The 18,202-nt window shown below is 49.4% G+C and overlaps 1 protein-coding gene across 1 annotated transcript in view; it reads right to left on the reverse strand.

Annotated features, from left to right (window-relative positions):
* Positions 1-18,202, reverse strand: part of PKD1L3 (polycystin 1 like 3, transient receptor potential channel interacting) — a 73,098-nt gene that overhangs the window by 53,433 nt on the left and 1,463 nt on the right. The window contains exons 4-8 of the mRNA XM_089664311.1: positions 11,884-12,172; positions 7,627-7,758; positions 5,033-5,206; positions 3,731-3,858; positions 487-613 (exon numbers count right to left, since the gene is read on the reverse strand). Of these exons, the coding sequence (XP_089520437.1) occupies positions 487-613; positions 3,731-3,858; positions 5,033-5,206; positions 7,627-7,758; positions 11,884-12,172 (850 nt within the window). The remainder of the gene's footprint in view (positions 1-486; positions 614-3,730; positions 3,859-5,032; positions 5,207-7,626; positions 7,759-11,883; positions 12,173-18,202) is intronic.

The following is an 18,202-nucleotide window of genomic DNA, read 5'->3' on the forward strand; positions in this document are numbered from 1 at the left end:
GGTGATGACCCGTGTCCACAGCCAAAAGTGCCTACAGTGGGCTCGTGAGCATCAGAACTGGTCCCGGGAGCAATGGAAGATGAATTCAGTAATGATTTGAGATTTACGGCAACAAGTTCAAGGTGTTGACTTGGCATCCAAATTCTCCAGATCTCAATCCAATTGAGCATCTGTGGGATGTCCTGGAAAAACAAGTTCAATCCATGAAGGCCCCACCTTGCAACTTACAGGACTTAAAGGATCAACTACTAACAGCTTGGTGAAATATATCGCAGCATACCTTCAGAGGTCTAGTGGAGTCCAAGCCTCAGTGGGTTATGGTGGGTGGTCAGAATGTTATGGCTGATCGGTGTATGAGTGAATGTGGTCTCTCAGATCACGAGGAATTAGGACCTGACATTACCAAAGAATCCTGGATATAGAGGCTGCCATTCAGCATAAAAGCCAGGGTACCAGCATTTCCTTCGACCCACACACTGGACTCACCATAACATTTAGCTCCTCGTATGCGCTGGCTATGTCACTCAGGAGAGAACAGACAGGGAAGGTGATTCTACAGAAAGCCGGTAGGTTGGTGCTGAACTCTCCGCTCGTCAGGTCTGCTGACTTCACTCTGATGACACAGGAGAAGATATATGAATTTTATCATTTCATTAAAGGTAAACTTAAAGGATTTTTGCTCACTTTTGTATCATTTATTAAACTTTACACTGTAAGATATTGGTTTGTTTTTCACAAATGACGTGAAGCACTACCCTCGTAAGGGCCATTGGATTTGAATGGGTCCCCCTATGTTCTACACGGCCAGGCAACACTCATTGTCACACTTTGCACACTGAAGTCAGTAAACACTCCTTGAGCTTGGTTTTGTAATTTTTTTTATATTAAGGGGTTAAACTTGGATAGGGTCTAAGGGTATATGGGATGGCGAGGAACTGTTGAACTTGAGGACAACTCCTTACAACTATGTACAAAGATTTGGATTAGCATCAGTGTTTTTTTGAAGAACACCAAAGGCTCTTAGGTGTACCTCCTCAGACCCCTCTTCACCCAGCTGCCTGAGGGTATCCCTGAGGAAGAGGACCCAAGAGCTGCCGATTGAACAATTCTAGATGAAAAGCTAGTTGGATATTGTACCTGACCGCCCTCTCCCCTTATCTGGCCCTGGGGGTGTAAGGGTACTCACACTGTTCTCTCCTGTTAGCTTAGTGGGTTGGTGGCTGCTTTCAGGCCTTATACTGGGCTGGCTCCTTCCCTGCTACACAGGCTGTCCTCTGCAGGAGATGTTGAGCCAGTGGAGATCCTCTTCTCCAGTCACCTGCCTGTAGGTAGGCTCCCCTCCCTGGGGCCCCCTCTCCGGCTCACAATGCCCAGTCTCTTGCCAGGGGATTGACCAAGGTCCCGCAAACATGCAGATCTGGGCCTCCTCTCCTCCTCCACCCCTCCAGAAAGTTCTCAGCTTTCTGGAAAGGTGAGAGGGCTCCAGAAGCCCTGACCTGATAGAGCCTCCCTAGCGTGTCCTGAGGTAACGTCACTACCTCACTCCTCAGGCTGACTCATCCCCAGGCTTTTACTCAGCCTCTATTTAACAAAAAGTTACCTAACTAACCTGGTGAACGTTACAGATGTTTAAATTGCCAGCATTGTTTGTACCTGAGCAGATGGGCAGTGAAAGAGAATGGCAGTATATGGCATAAAGGAAAAATGGGTATGATGGGAAGGTTGGTTACTGTATGGTATGATGGGAAGGTTGGTTACTGTATGGTATGATGGGAAGGTTGGTTACTGTATGGTATGAAACGATAGGGGGCTACTGTATGGTACAAAGGGAAGGTTGGCTATTGTATGGTATGAAGGAATAGGAAGCTACTGTATGGTATGATGGGAAGGTTGGCTACTGAATGGTAGGAAGGGATAAGGAGCTACTGTATGGTATGAAGGGATAGGGAGCTACTGTATGGTAGGAAGGGGTAGGGGGCTACTGTATGGTATGAAGGAAAGGCTGGCTACTGTATTGTAGGAAGGGATAGGGGGCTACTGTATGGTAGGAAGGGATAGGGGGCTATTGTATAGTATGAAGTTGCAGGCGGCTACTGTATGGTATGAAGGGGTAGGGGGCTACTGTATGGTATGAAGGGATAGGGGGCTATTGTATAGTATGAAGTTGCAGGCGGCTACTGTATGGTATGAAGGGGTAGGGGGCTACTGTATGGTATGAAGGGATAGGGGCAGGGGCGGACTGACAACTCATGGGGCCCTCGGTAAATAGGGGATCATGGGGCCCCTGTGTCCTTGCCCAAACTCCAAAAACCCTATGAAAAAGGCACCAGGGGCATCTCATGTGGCCCCCTACTGACCCCGGGCCCTCGGGCAGTGCCCGAGTTTCCAAATGGTCAGTCCGCCCCTGGATAGGGGGCTACTGTATTGTAGGAAGGAATAGGGGGCTACTGTATAGTATGAAGTGGTAGGCGGCTACTGTATGGTATGAAGGGATAGGGGGCTACTGTATGGTATGAAGGGGAAGGGGGCTACTGTATGGTATGAAGGATGGGGGGATGGTTTTGCTATTGTATGCTATAAAGGGACAGGGGGCTACTGTATGTTATGAAGCAGAGGATGCTACTGTATGGCATGGGGAGAGAAGGGTGCTACTGTATGGAATGAAGGGATAGGTGGCTACTGTATGGTATGGGGGGGGGGGGGGGGATGGAACTACTGTATGGCGTGGGAGAGGAGGGGAGCTAATGCATGGTGTGAAGGGATAGGTGGCTATTGTATGTTATGAAGGGAGAGGGGGGTACTGTAAGGCATGGGGAGAGGAGGGGAGCTAATGCAGGGTGTGAAGGGATAGGTGGCTACTGTATGGTATGGGGGAGGACTACTGTACGGCATGAGAGAGGAGGGGAGCTAATGCAGGGTGTGAAGGAATAGGAGGCCTCCATATGGCTTGGGAGGAAAGAGATAGTATTGAATGACATAAGAGAAGAGGTCGGCTACTGTATTGTATGGGGGAGAGGGGGACTATTGTATTGCATGGGGGAGAAGGGAGACTACTGTATGCATGGGGGAAGAGAGGAGACTCTGTATGGCCTTGGAATGAAGAAGCCTACTACTTTATATGGCATGAGAAGATAGGGGGGCTGCCATATGGTATCGGAAGGAAGGGTGGTTACTGTATGGCATGGGTGTGAAGGGGAACTAATATATGGGATTAGGGTGGAGAGGACAACATTATGGCATGGCGAAGAGATAGATTACTGTACGGCATGGGAGGATAGAGGGACTACTTATGGCATGAGGGGCGGGAGGAACCTCATTGGGGGGGAAATTCTGTATGGAATTGGGGTGTATGGCATGAGGGAGAGCAGGACCACTGTATGGCATGGAGGAGAGGGACGTTGTCTTCTGCTCCTAGTTAATCCCACCCTTCCCTGTGACTGCCAGTTGTTGAGAACGGTATAAGGAGAGATACGATCCTACTCGCTGAAGCACACCTACCCAGTCACATCTAATGGCTGCTTTCCAGACTGCTGTCATGTATCATCCAGGCATCCATTTGTGTGGAGGATAACACCTTCTCCTCCTCTACCAACGTTCATAATCTTTCATTGTGATCAGCTCTTACAATGTGCTCAGATGTCTCCAACAATGGTAGAAAACAAGCCTATCATTTCTTTATTCAAAGTTTTTATTTTTTTTCCTGTATAAGTGACTAGTAGTATTGATTTACCTGGCCACGGTCATACTGGAAAGGTTGGAGGAGAAGGAATGGTTTTGGATAGAATAGTTGCCAAGAGACACTAGCGCCAACTCTACGCATTCCATGGAAGAAACAGACGAGTCTATAATGTGGACCATCTAGATAAAAGACAAAGGTAAAACAATAAGAGCACTTATATCAGGGACTAGAACACCCACCCGTATTGCCCATCACTGCCCCCAATTTGACAGCCGTGCGGGTGCAAGGCCCCAAACACAAAACCTATAGTACGCCCGTGTGAATAAGGCCTCCAGCACCTGCTGTGTGTTTACAAGGACTGACAGGCCAACAAGAATTGTTTTTTTTTCACAGAAAAAAAGCTGAGATTTTTGTGCCTGTGTTGTTAACTTTGAAAATATATTACTCCACAGTGCTTATAGATACAGAGGTGAATGTTTTAAAGTGGTTGTAAAGGCTTAATTTTTTTTTACCTTCATGCATTCTATGCATGAAGGTATAAAAACCTTCCCTGTGCAGCAGCCCCTCCCCCCCCAATACTCACCTAAGCCCCCTCTCGATCCAGCGATGTGCACTGGAGTCACAGCAATCCTGGGACTCCCTCTCCTCATTGGCAGCGAGTGATCACACAGCCAGTGAGCCAATGAGAAAAGAGCGGGGGTGGGGCCAAGCCACGGTTCCGTGTGTGACTTGACACACAGAGCAGCAGATGCCCCCATAGCAAGCTGCTTGCTGTGGGGGCACCCCATAGGAGGGAGGGGCCAGGAGTGCTGGCGGGGGACCCGAGAAGAGGAGGATCGGGCTGCTCTGTGCAACACCACTGCAGAGGGCAGGTAAGTAGGATGTGTTTGTTATTTTTTTTTTTTAATTTAAACCTTTAATATAATTTTTTGCATGGGTTCACACTGCAGCTGCGGCATGATGCGATTTTCAGTGCATTTTTGTAGTGCGACATCCCATGCTTTTGATGTGTTTTTGCTCTTCGGTGCCTTTCCATTGAAGTCTATGGGACCCAATTCCTGCTGTGACTGCACCAAAAAAGTGCCTGCACCTTTTCAAACATCGCGCTGCAGCTGTACTGCATTGACGTGAATGGGCACCATAGAGAATAATGCAATTTCCATTGTTGTGCAATGCGAAAGCAACCGCATGAGACGTCGCCCCAGTGCCAGAGTTGACAAAGCACCACTTTCCATGACCTACGTAACAATGACATGAGTCAGCATGCAATGAATTTCATGGTAACTAGTCCCGGGCACTACACATAAAATATCTCCGACTCGTTAACAGACTTGTGTGTGTGAACATACAGACCTGATCAGATGTTAAGTTTTCATAATTCTCCAAAGATGCTTTCATTGTCACATCAAAGCCTTGAAACAGTGACTGAGCTGCACCAACCACAACGTCTTCGGTGACATTTACATCCTCTATCAGCGTACCCGTCAGCTGCTCTCCAAGGCTAAACAGGAGGTTACTCGCATTGACCTGAAAAAGTAATGCAAAGTACACTTCATCACAGCAAAGCCACAAAGTGAGTCAGGTGAATTTGTAAAGAGTAGCCCAGAGCTCCACCTGCTGGCTACAATTTGTACACATGGAGCATTCAATAGTATAAATGATGTAAGCTTTTCTTTTTATTATATTGTTAAGTCATGGATATAATAAATAAAACGAATATATACAAAACACAATACATTGCTTGAACAGTCCAACTACAATGAAAACTTTGTTGGGGTCGGATAGAACCTCTGTGGAGATTTCAATTCTGCATGCTTTCAAATTTAAAGTGTTACTAAACCCCGGATCCAGCGTTCCCTATATCCGCTTTCCCCGAACCCCGTATTCACTATATCCTCTCTCCTCAGACCCCGCATTCACTATATCCGCTCTCCCCGCACCCCACATTCACTATATCTGCTCTCCCCGGATCCCGCATTCACTATATCCGCTCTCCCCGGACCCCGCATTCACTATATCCACTCTCCCCGGACCCCGCATTCACTCTATCTGCTCTCCCCAGACCCTGCATTCACTATATCTGCTCTCCCCAGACCCCGCATTTACTATATCCGCTCTCCCCGGACCCCGCATTCACTATATCCGCTCTCCCTGGACCCCGCATTCACTATGTCTGCTCTCCCCGGACCCCGCATTCACTATATCCGTTCTCCCCGGACCCTGCATTCACTATGTCTGCTCTCCCCGGACCCCACATTCACTATATCCGCTCTCCCAGACCCCGCATTCACTATATCCGCTCTCCCTGGACCCTGCATTCACTATATCCGCTCTCCCCGAACCCCACATTCACTATTTCTGCTCTCCTCGGAGCCTGCATTCACTATATCCGCTCTCTAAAGTCCTCTTTTTTGATGAGAGCAACTTTTGCATCTCATTTGGAAACCAAGGAACCAGAGTATGGAGGAAGAATGGAGAGGCCCAAGGACCCCGAGTATGGAGGAAGAATGGAGAGGCCCAAGGACCCTGAGTATGGAGGAAGAATATAGAGGCACAAGGACCCCGAGTATGGAGGAAGAATGGAGAGGCCCAAGGACCCCGAGTATGGAGGAAGAATGGAGAGGCACAAGGACCCCGAGTATGGAGGAAGAATGGAGAGGCACAAGGACCCCGAGTATGGAGGAAGAATGGAGAGGCACACACTGCAAGATGCTTGAAGTCCAGTGTGAAGTTTCCACAGTCTGTGTTGATTTGGGGAGCCATGTCATCTGCTGGTGTTGGCCCACTGTGCTTCATTAAGTCCAGGGTCAACGCAGCCGTCTACCAGGAGATTTTGGAGCACTTCATGCTTCCTTCCGCAGACGAGCTTTATGGGGATGCTGACTTCATTTTCCAGCAGGACTTGGCACCTCCCACACTGCCAAAAGCACCAAAACCTGGTTCAATGACCGTGGGATTACTGTGCTTGATTGGCCAGCAAACTCACCTGACCTGTACCCCATAGAGAATCTATGGGGCATTGCCAAGAGAAAGATGAGAGACATGAGACCGAACAATGCAGAAGAGCTGAAGGCCGCTATTGAAGCATCCTGGTCTTACATAACATCTCAGCAGTGCCACAGGCTGATAGCTTCCATGCCACGCCGCATTGAGGCAGTAATTGCTGCAAAAGGGGCCCAAACCAAGTACTGAGTACATATGCAGCTTCTACTTTTCAGAGGTCCGATATTGTTCTATGTACAATCCGTGTTTTATTGATTGCATGGAATATTCTCATTTTCTGAGATTGTGGATTTGGGGTTTTCATGAGCTGTAAGCCATAATCATCACAATGATGACAAATCACGGCTTGAACTATCTTGCTTTGCATGTAATGAGTCTATCTCATATATTAGTTTCACCTTTTAACTTGCATTGAATGAACTTTTGGACAATATTCTAATTTTTCGAGTTTCACCTGTATATCCGAGTAGGCGATAGTCTGATAGATTGGGGTAGAGAGTTCTAGAGGATGGGGGAGGCTCTGGAGAAGTCCTGCAGACGAGCATGAGAGAGCATATTACATTATACAAATTTCCTATTCCATTTCTTTTAGATTTAGCTATAGAAGGGGCTGCCTGACTGCCTACAAATTGAAAGTGTTTAGGTTTGACCTCATATTACATGGGTTTTTGGTAAATCTGAAGGAAAATTGTACAAGAAAATTGTATAATGTATGGCCGGCCTTTGTTGTCGGCAGTTGCGGCATGCTAGACGGCATAGTAAACTTACATCAATCGTATATAACTACACCCAATCAATACACACTATACCGCCACACAATTCCGATACATAGCCAACGTAGCAAATCAGATATACAGGTACTCTTTGTTGCTGCTGCAAGGTTTCTGATGTGTTCTTCAGCCTTGCAACCCCAAAAGAAAGTAACTCTGGCTATGTCTACTTACCTGTGTCTCTGGTGACAAATACTCACTGGAGTTCACCAACTGTGTCATTATATTGGAAGCTTTGGACACAAGTGACACCACCCAGATATCTTGCACCAAGTCCTCCAGCTTGGCTAAAAGGTTGGTTGTGGCCTGTGGGTGGAAAGTTCATTAGGTTAAAGTCATCAACAACTGTCAATGCAGCCTATATTACATTATGTTCATACTCACTCATTCACTAGAGCATTTGTCCTCTGTAGACTGGATCCTGGTTAATTCTGCTGTTCACGGTCCCTCCCTCCTTGTCTATGTCCCCACTGCAACCTGAGATTGTGTAGCTATCGACCTCTACTGAGCATGCTTCGGTTTCAGTTGCCTTCTCAACTGTTCATTCCCTCCTTCTTTATTATCTGTGAAGCCCGTGTGACTATAAAATCACACATGTGGGTGTATACACAGTGGTAATGACCCTCCCCTCTCTCCCACCTATGGGAGAGACTATGGGGGCGGGATAAAGAATGGTGATTGATGGAGGCTTCATTGTTAGTCCCAGCACATACATACCATAGACACAGGCTGGTGGGGGTGTGACACAGCATGTGATTGACAGAGCCTCCTCAAGATATCTTTACAGTGTGAACTATTTGGCAGTCAATCTAAACTACGCCTACACCTTACGATTGCAAAAAATAAAATAAATAACATTTGCTTTGAAATATAGATTTGTATGAAGCTTTAAAACACTTTGTTGCTATTACAGTGGTTGTAAATCTCAGGCATGAAATATGAACCAAATCTATCCCTCTATAGCACAGGTGTCAAACTGGAGGCCCTCCAGCTGTTGCCAAACTACAAGTTCCATGAGGCATTGCAAGATTGACAGTTACAAGCATGCCTCCCAAAAGGCAGAGGCATGATGGGACTTGTAGTTCTGCAACAGCTGGAGGGCCGCCAGTTTGACACCCCTGCTCTATAGTGTGTACTTGTACTTGCACTAAGTGTCATTTCCAGGGGCGGACTGACAACTCATGGGGTCCCCGGGCAATAGGGGATCATGGGGCCCCTGTGTCCTTGCCCAAACTCAAAAAAGCCTATGAAAAAGGTACCAGGGGCATCTCATGGGGCCCCCTACTGACCCTGGGCCCTCGGGCGGTGCCCGAGTTTCCAAATGGTCAGTCCGCCCCTGGTCATTTCTGTCTGCTGCCTTCTTCCTCTGCTATTAGCATGGATCACTTCTGGCAAGTTTTCCTGACACCAAGAGTTAAAAAGGTGACAGGGGAGGGAGCTCCAGCATACAGCCTGTGAATGACAGCCTCAGCTCTGTTCCTGTGTGCTGTGTGAAGGGGGATGTGTCCCTTCCCTCCAATCAGCTCCCAGAGCTCTCCTCAGTGAGCTCTGCAGAGTGAAATTTCAGCTACATGCCGCATTTTCTGAACTCTCAGATGAGTTTTAGGCTTCATGTATGTGAGTCTACCCTGACTGCTGGCAGCGGGAAACCGCAAATCGTGGCAAAAATGCGGTACCGCGGTTTTCCTGCATTTTGTGTTTTTCTGCGGTCAGCGGTCAAAACGTTCCTAATCTGACCGCAATTCCCAGGAGAGGGAGGTTTAACCTCACCTAAATGCGGCAGCTCCTAAACTCTGCTAAAAGCCTGTGTGTACATGGACGCATAGACTTTTATGGAGTTGAGTTTAGGAGCTTTGGCAAAAAAATGTTTAGGAGTTTGGGAGCTGCTCGTGCACACGAAGCCTTGTAAATTCTGTACTTTGGATGTAGAGAAGGGATGGCTACAGATAAACAGGTACAACCTATGGAGGATGATTTGTTTCATCTCTGTATATCACCCGAGGCCAGTCACTTCACTAGGTATATGGAAGGGTTTACAACCACTTTAATTAATTAGTTTAACCCACGCTCACCTCCAGGACTTCTCCAGAGCCTCTCCCATCCTCTGGAACTCCCTACCACAGTATGTCCGGTCAGCCCCCACCCTGTCTGCCTTTAAGCGATCTTTGAAAACTCAATTATTCAGGGAAGCCTACCCCACCTCCACCTTGGGCCACTTGGGCCACCTCCATCAGAACATCACCTACAGCTATCACAGTTTGTATCACCTCCCCCTTCCTTTAGATTGTAAGCTCCATGACCCGGGCCCCCACATTCCTTCTGTACTGAAATGTATTGTAATTGTACTGTCTCCCTTATATTGTACAGCGCTGAGCAAACTGTTGGCGCCATAAATCCTGTATAATAATAATAATAATCTAAGAATGGAGAGGTTTCCTTTCATTTGTTGTGTTTCCAGGAAAGGAAGCAAAGGGTTCAGCTTTAGATGTACTTTGAATCTCCCTCTAGGTTGTGCAGTTTGGTTACATGTTTGGAAATTTAGCTTGCGGGTCGGCCGGTTGTATGTTAGTTAGGCAGTTGGCTGGCCTAGGCTGGGGAAGAGGTTCATGCTCTGTACTTCTGTACCCGGGCTTTTTGGACCCAGCCTATCCGCCCTGTGATATAAATAAGGGGGAAGGCCGGGTTCCAGAGCTTGCTCAGGAAGATGCCATGATTGCTGTGGAGCACCAAAGGACTGCTGCGCCCAGCAGTCCGTCGGAAGACACCGGGAGTCAGAAGACCTGCCAGGCCTTGGGCAACACCATTATTGGACTATCACCCTGCTGAGGTATGCCTGGGCAGCCTAGTTAAGTCAGTTAGGGAATGTTGCATTGATCTGATCATGTCAAAATCTTCAGGTAAAGTTGCATCAACTGTTCTAAGCCTGGTCTGAAGTAATTTAAAGGGGTGCATGCTGGTTCCTGGTGTATTAAAGAACTAGGGTCAGTAAAGCACATGTGGGGTATGAAGCTAAAGCACTACAAGAGATCTACTCGGCAAGAGAAGTAGAAGTCACGCAGTTGCTATGGGTAACCAAACACTAGTGCAAGATACATTGCAGCCAGTCACAAAGCGTGGTACCTGCCATAGGTGACAGGTCCTCCGGTAGGGAGAAGGTTGATGTTCTGACTCCTTCCCTAGCGGTTGGTTTCCTCAAAGTGTCTGGAACTGAACATGAAGTACAGAGACCCCTTATCAGGGGCGGACTGACAACTCATGGGGCCCCCGGGCAATAGAAAATCATGGGGCCCCTGCGTCCTTGCCCAAACTCAAAAAAAGCCTATGAAAAAGGTACCAGGGGCATCTCATGGGGCCCCCTACTGACCCCAGGCCCTCGGGCAGTGCCCGAGTTTCCAAATGGTCAGTCCACCCCTGCCCCTTATATCTGGCCGCATGTCATGGGAGAGCTGAAGGAGTTAATATTGAGTGCGCATGAGATCCACGCAAGGCGCATGGCAGGCAGCCATTATGTCACTGGGAGTGAGGTGGCAGAGGTGCGCTGGACTGGTGGAGAGGGCACGGGCTCAGCAGTGTCCTTCCTAAATGCACAAGACAATGAGGAAGATGTGTAGTAACATGGGCGGCGCGTTTCACAGATAGACTCTGTATATTTAAAACGGAGCTCCACCCAAAAGTGGAAGCTTCACTTTCCTGCCCCCTTCCCCCTCCACTGCCACGTCTGGCACCTTTTGGGGGTACCTGGTTTTGAACGGTACCTGCTCCCACTTCTGGCTCAGTTTGTCGGGGCGAACTGAGCCAGCAGTTCACAACTTCCCCCCACAGCCCTCTGGGACACTTCTAAGGTCCCACAGGACTGACGCCCATTCACAAAGTGCATGCTTCACGCATGCGCAGTAGGAAACCGCAAGGCTTTACTGCCGGTTTCCCTTAGTCAAGATGGCGGTGCCAGCAACCAACGGGCGGTTGAAGAATCAACCCAGGGTAAGGATACCGCTGGATTCCTGGACAGGTAAGTGCCCTAACATTAAAAGTCAGGAGCTACAGTATTTTAAGCTGCTGACTTTTATTTTTTTTTCTAAGGGGGGGACCGGAACTCTGCTTTAACTACTGCAGAGTGTACGGTTCATCTCTAAGCTGGGGTACCACCATAATGTTTAATATCCACATGAACGTGGCCCCATCTGGTCCTGAAGCTACCCCCATATGAAGGGTGAGTGCACCCCACCCACATGCAGGCATCGTGCTAAAGTGATTTTTTGGGTAAAGGGAATGTTGTGACCTGAAAAAAATTCCCATACGAAAAAAAATGGACAACTAAAACTAACTCACACGAAGACTTGCAAAACATAGAAACATACACACATCAAACCCAAGACCTGAGTGTTGCAAGGCTGCAATGCCACCCCCCATATAACCAGAAATGAGACTTGCCTGTCGTATGGCGTCCAGGGTCATGTTGTCCAGAGAGTCATCCTCCAAGGACGTAAGGGCATCCAGATCGGGCGGAGTGCCTGTCCCAGTCTTTGACTTTGTTGGTGCTGGCTTTTTGGTGGTGGTGTTTTTCCTCCACTTTGCAAGAAAACTATTAATTGCATTCTTATTTCCTGCATTTCCTGAATTTCCTGCATTTCCTGAATTTCCCCCAGCACGGCCCTGGAGAGGAGAAGACATTAGCGAGGGTTTCCCTGGTGAATTACTCACTCCCGTCCTACAAGTAGGCCTAGAAAATTTTTTGAAAATTCGAGTTCACAGGCTGTAAGGATAAAATTAATCCTGACCTCACTTTCAAATGCTTATTTTTTCATAGTTATAAAGTTTTTGAAGTTAATGAAATGGTCTGGCAACACGCATTTTCAGAAAAAGGTCGGTGTCCATGTGTCTCAAAGGGGGACCATACATGGATCAAATTTTGCTTGGGTCTTGATGAACCAGTAGAAATTTGCTCTGTGGATTGCCCGGGGTCCTTCAATTGAAAAATTGAGGGACCCAGGTGGAAAATTGTTGGCCGAATGGCCTGTGCATCCAATCAGATGCTGGGCCAGCTGTTAGAATACAATAGCCACTGCAGGAGAATTATCCAGACTCTCTTAATCAACATTACTAAACCCCCAACAGTACAATCAGTCCCTAAATGCAGCGTACCTTCCAATTTATGGACTTGAGAATGAGGGACACATTAGGGAGACAGCAACCCGCGGTGTGCGTAGCCAGCTATGGCATACGTGGGTGCAGTTAAAGTGTTAGAGCACAGAGCTCCACCTGCTGGCTGCAATTTGTACAGATGGAGCATTCAATAGGATTATCTAAGTTTTTCTTTTTGTTATATTATTAAGTCACAGATATAATAAATAAAATTAATATATACAATTTATTGCTTGAACAGTCCAACTACAATGAAAACTTTGTTGGGGTGATATAGAACCTCTGTGGAGATTTCAATTCTTTACGCTTTCAAATTTAAAGTGTTACCAAACCCTGGACCCTATATCTGGTCTCCCCGGACCCTGCATTCTCTATATCTGGTCTCCCCGGACCCTGCATTCACTATATCCGCTCTCTTTCCGGTCCCCGCATTCACTATATCTGGTCTCCCTGGACCCCGCATTCTCTATATCTGGTCTCCCCGGACCCTGCATTCACTATATCCGCTCTCCCCGGTCCCCGCATTCACTATATCTGGTCTCCCCGGACCTCGCATTCTTTATATCTGGTCTCCCCGGACCCCGCATTCTCTATATCCGGCCTCTCCGGACCCCGCATTCACTATATCCGCTCTCCCCGGACCTTGCATTCACTATATCCGCTCTCCCCAGACCCCGCATTCACTATATCTGCTCTCCCCGGACCCTGCATTCACTCATGTAGTGGATGCTGGGTTCGGGGGTTAGTAACACTGCAACGGAACTGTCCCCAGACTGCACTTGGGTACTTCCGTTAGAATATCGCTTCCCTGTCCGAACACCGACCACAGACACCACCGCTGACCATACAAGACTAGACGACACCAGTCTTGAAGTAAACCAGGAAATAGACTACTTTATTTTAACACAGATATAAGATATATACATTCAAGGGAACAATCCCCCCTCCCTGCATAATGACACAGGGTGGGGCTATCTACCTTTAGTAACAAGAGACACACCAGCAGACAGTCCCATCAGGAGGGAGGGCTGCTGGAGACACCTCACCAAGCCAATACACATAAATACATACATCCCATAATAGTTTGCTCCCAAGCAAGACACACAATAGAAGAATGGGATGCAACCACATGGCATTAAACAATCAACAACCCCCCACCCCAATATTAGGACAGATCACCCTGTACCCCTAACAGGCACAAGGTGACTTACACATAAGAGGGATATGGGGAGCTGAGACAGGGGTCTTCCCACCTCTCCAAAGTGAGCTGTGTTCCATGGGACTCCCATCACAAACACTTTATTTTTAATTCTACTACTAGCCTTAGTAAATAGATAGGAAGTAGGAAGGTATATTATATTTAATTGTTATAAACCATGTAGGTGACTCGACAGAAAGGCAAATAAAAATCCTCAATGTGACAAAAATGTACAATGGCACTCATTCAGAGCCAGTTCACACTCCATGCATTTCAGTTCCTTTTCTTTGCATCCAAAATGCACAGAAAGTAGGTGATATGGTTGTCATAGTTCACATCAGCGCTTGCAGTTCCAGCGCGTTCCGGATGCAGAAAAAAAAAATCGACCAGGTTGCATTTTCCCTGCACAAAACTGTACTGGAACGTGGCAAAACGCATCAAAAACGCACCGGAACGCACCAAAAATGCATCGGAACACACCAGAAATGCACTGGAATGCACATGTCCCTATTTAAATTGAAGAAAAAGAGAGGGGGAAAAATTAACTGCAAAAACGCACAAGCAAAAATGCATCCGGAAAACAGCTTGACTGCGCTTCTATAATGTGAACCGGCCCTCAAAAGAAAAATATTCGCATTCTTATACAGACCCATTAGTGACAGGTTCTCTTTAATAATTGACAGCAGATTTTTCTGCATCTCCAGTGGCTTACCTTGATAACATGTGGTCTCGGCACATCTAGAAGATAAATGTAATGATGTTCCTGTTAGTTTCTGATGAGCTCAGTTATATTGTACGTTCAGAGTTCATATTCAAATACAATACAAATAATAACGAATCAGTCGCATCAACATTATATTGTTTGAACGCTGCGCTTTAGAAGCCGATTAAATCATTAGACGCCTGCTCTGCGCACAGACGCAGCAGGAAGGACAGCGAGGAGACCGCGAGTACAGCCAAACTAATGGGACAGTAGAAGAATTAGATTAGTGCATAGGCTGCATTCACGCTATAATAGGACGCCGCCGTGCGCAAAATCATGCAAGTTCACAGGTGCGTGTCTTCCGCATTCATTGGCGCACTTTTTTTTTATTGCATGTGGCAAGCAAGGCGCACATCTCCCCGGACCCCACATTTACTATATCCCCTCTCCCCGGACCCCGAATTCACTACATCCGCTCTCCCCGGACCCCGCGTTCACTACATCCGCTCTCCCCGGACCCCGCGTTCACTACATCCGCTCTCCCCGGACCCCGCGTTCACTACATCCGCTCTCCCCGCACCCCGCGTTCACTACAGCCGCTCTCCTCGGACCCCGCATTCACTACAGCCGCTCTCCTCGGACCCCGCATTTACTATATCCCCTCTCCCCGGACCCCGCATTCACTATATCCGCTCTCCCCGGACACCTTATTCACTATAACCGCTCTCCCCGGACCCTGCATTCACTATATCCGGTCTCCCCGGACCCCGCATTCACTATATCCGCTCTCCCCGAACCGTGCATTCACTATATCCACTCTCCCCAGACCCCGCATTCACTATATCCGCTCTCCCCGGACCCCGCATTCACTATATCCACTCTCCCCGGACCCCGCATTCACTATATCCGCTCTCCCCGGACCCCGCATTCACTATATCCCCTCTCCCCGGACCCCGCATTCGCTATATCCGCTCTCCCCGGACCCCGCATTCATTATATCCGCTCTCCCCGGACCCCGCATTCACTATATCGGCTCTCCCCGGACCCCGCATTCGCTATATCCGGTCTCCCCGGACCCCGCATTCACTATATCCGCTCTCCCAGGACTCTGCATTCACTATATTCGCTCTCCCCGGACCCCGCATTCACTATATCCGCTCTCCCCGGACCCCGCATTCACTATATCCGCTCTCCCTGGACCCCGCATTCACTATATCCGCTCTCCCCGGACCCGCATTCACTATATCCGCTCTCCCCGGACCCCGCATTCACTATATCCGCTCTCCCAGGACCCTGCATTCACTATATCCGCTCTCCCCGGACCCCGCATTCACTATATCCGCTCTCCTCGGACCCCGCATTCACTATATCCGCTCTCCACGGACCCCGCATTCACTATATCCGCTCTCCCCGGACCCCGCATTCACTATATCCGCTCTCCCCGGACCGTGCATTCACTATATCCGCTCTCCCCGGACCCCACGTTCACTATATCCGCTCTCCCCGGACCCCGCATTCACTATATCCGCTCTCCCTGGACCCCGCATTCACTATATCCGGTCTCCCCAGACCCCACATTCACTATATCCGCTCTCCCCAGACCGTGCATTCACTATATCCGCTCTCCCCGGACCCCGCATTCACTATATCCGGTCTCCACGGACCCCGCATTCACTATATCCGCTCTCCCCGGACCCCGCATTCGCTATATCCGCTCTCCCCAGACCCGCATTCACTATATCCGGTCTCCCCGGACCCCGCATTCACTATATCCGCTCTCCCAGGACCCTGCATTCACTATATCCGCTCTCCCCGGACCCCGCATTCACTATATCCGCTCTCCTCGGACCCCGCATTCACTATATCCGCTCTCCACGGACCCCGCATTCACTATATCCGCTCTCCCCGGACCCCGCATTCACTATATCCGCTCTCCCCGGACCGTGCATTCACTATATCCACTCTCCCCGGACCCCGCATTCACTATATCCGGTCTCCCCGGACCCCGCATTCACTATATCCCCTCTCCCAGGACCCCGCATTCACTATATCCGGTCTCCCCGGACCCCGCATTCACTATATCCCCTCTCCCTGGACCCCGCATTCACTATATCCGCTCTCCCCGGACCCCGCATTCGCTATATCCGCTCTCCCCGGACCCGCATTCACTATATCCGGTCTCCCCGGACCCCGCATTCACTATATCTGCTCTCCCAGGACTCTGCATTCACTATATCCGCTCTCCCCGGACCCCGCATTCACTATATCCGCTCTCCTCGGACCCCGCATTCACTAAATCCGCTTTCCACGGACCCCGCATTCACTATATCCGCTTTCCACGGACCCCGCATTCACTATATCCGCTCTCCCCGGACCCTGCATTCACTATATCCGCTCTCCCCGGACCGTGCATTCACTATATCTGCTCTCCCCGGACCCCACGTTCACTATATCCGCTCTCCCCGGACCCCGCATTCACTATATCCGCTCTCCCTGGACCCCGCATTCACTACATCCGGTCTCCCCGGACCCCACATTCACTATATCCGCTCTCCCCGGACCCCGCATTCACTATATCCGCTCTCCCCGGACCCCGTATTCACTATATCCGCTCTCCCCGGACCCCGCATTCACTATATCCGCTCTCCCCGGACCCCAAGTTCACTATATCCGCTCTCCCCGGACCCCGCATTCACTATATCCGCTCTCCCCGGACCCCACATTCACTATATCCGCTCTCCCCGGACCCCGCATTCAAAATATCCGCTCTCCCCGGACCCCACATTCACTATATCCGCTCTCCCTGGACCCCTTATTCACTATATCCGCTCTCCCCGGACCCCTTATTCACTATATCCGCTCTCCCCGAACCGTGCATTCACTATATCCGCTCTCCCCGGACCCTGCATTCACTATCTCCCCTCTCCCCGGACCCCGCATTCACTATATCCGCTCTCCCTGGACCCCGCATTCATTATATCCGCTCTCCCCGGACCCCGCATTCACTATATCCGCTCTCCCCGGACCCCGCATTCACTATATCCGCTCTCCCCGGACCCCGCATTCGCTATATCCGCTCTCCCCGGACCCGCATTTACTATATCCGGTCTCCCCGGACCCCGCATTCACTATATCCGCTCTCCCAGGACCCTGCATTCACTATATCCGCTCTCCTCAGACCCCGCATTCACTATATCCGCTCTCCCTGGACCCCGCATTCATTATATCCGCTCTCCCCGGACCCCGCATTCACTATATCCGCTCTCCCCGGACCCCGCATTCACTATATCCGCTCTCCCCGGACCCCGCATTCACTATATCCGCTCTCCCCGGACCCGCATTTACTATATCCGGTCTCCCCGGACCCCGCATTCACTATATCCGCTCTCCCAGGACCCTGCATTCACTATATCCGCTCTCCTCGGACCCCGCATTCACTATATCCGCTCTCCACGGACCCCGCATTCACTATATCCGCTCTCCCCGGACCCCGCATTCACTATATCCGCTCTCCCCGGACCGTGCATTCACTATATCCACTCTCCCCGGACCATGCATTCACTATATCTGCTCTCCCCAGACCCCGCATTCACTATATCCGCTCTCCCTGGACCCCGCATTCACTATATCCGCTCTCCCTGGACCCCGCATTCACTACATCCGGTCTCCCCGGACCCCACATTCACTATATCCGCTCTCCCCGGACC

The sequence above is a fragment of the Staurois parvus genome, unplaced genomic scaffold, assembly GCF_062004578.1.
Source record: "Staurois parvus isolate SC_StPar_1 unplaced genomic scaffold, SC_StPar_1.0 ptg001880l, whole genome shotgun sequence".
Classification (NCBI taxonomy): domain Eukaryota; kingdom Metazoa; phylum Chordata; class Amphibia; order Anura; family Ranidae; genus Staurois; species Staurois parvus.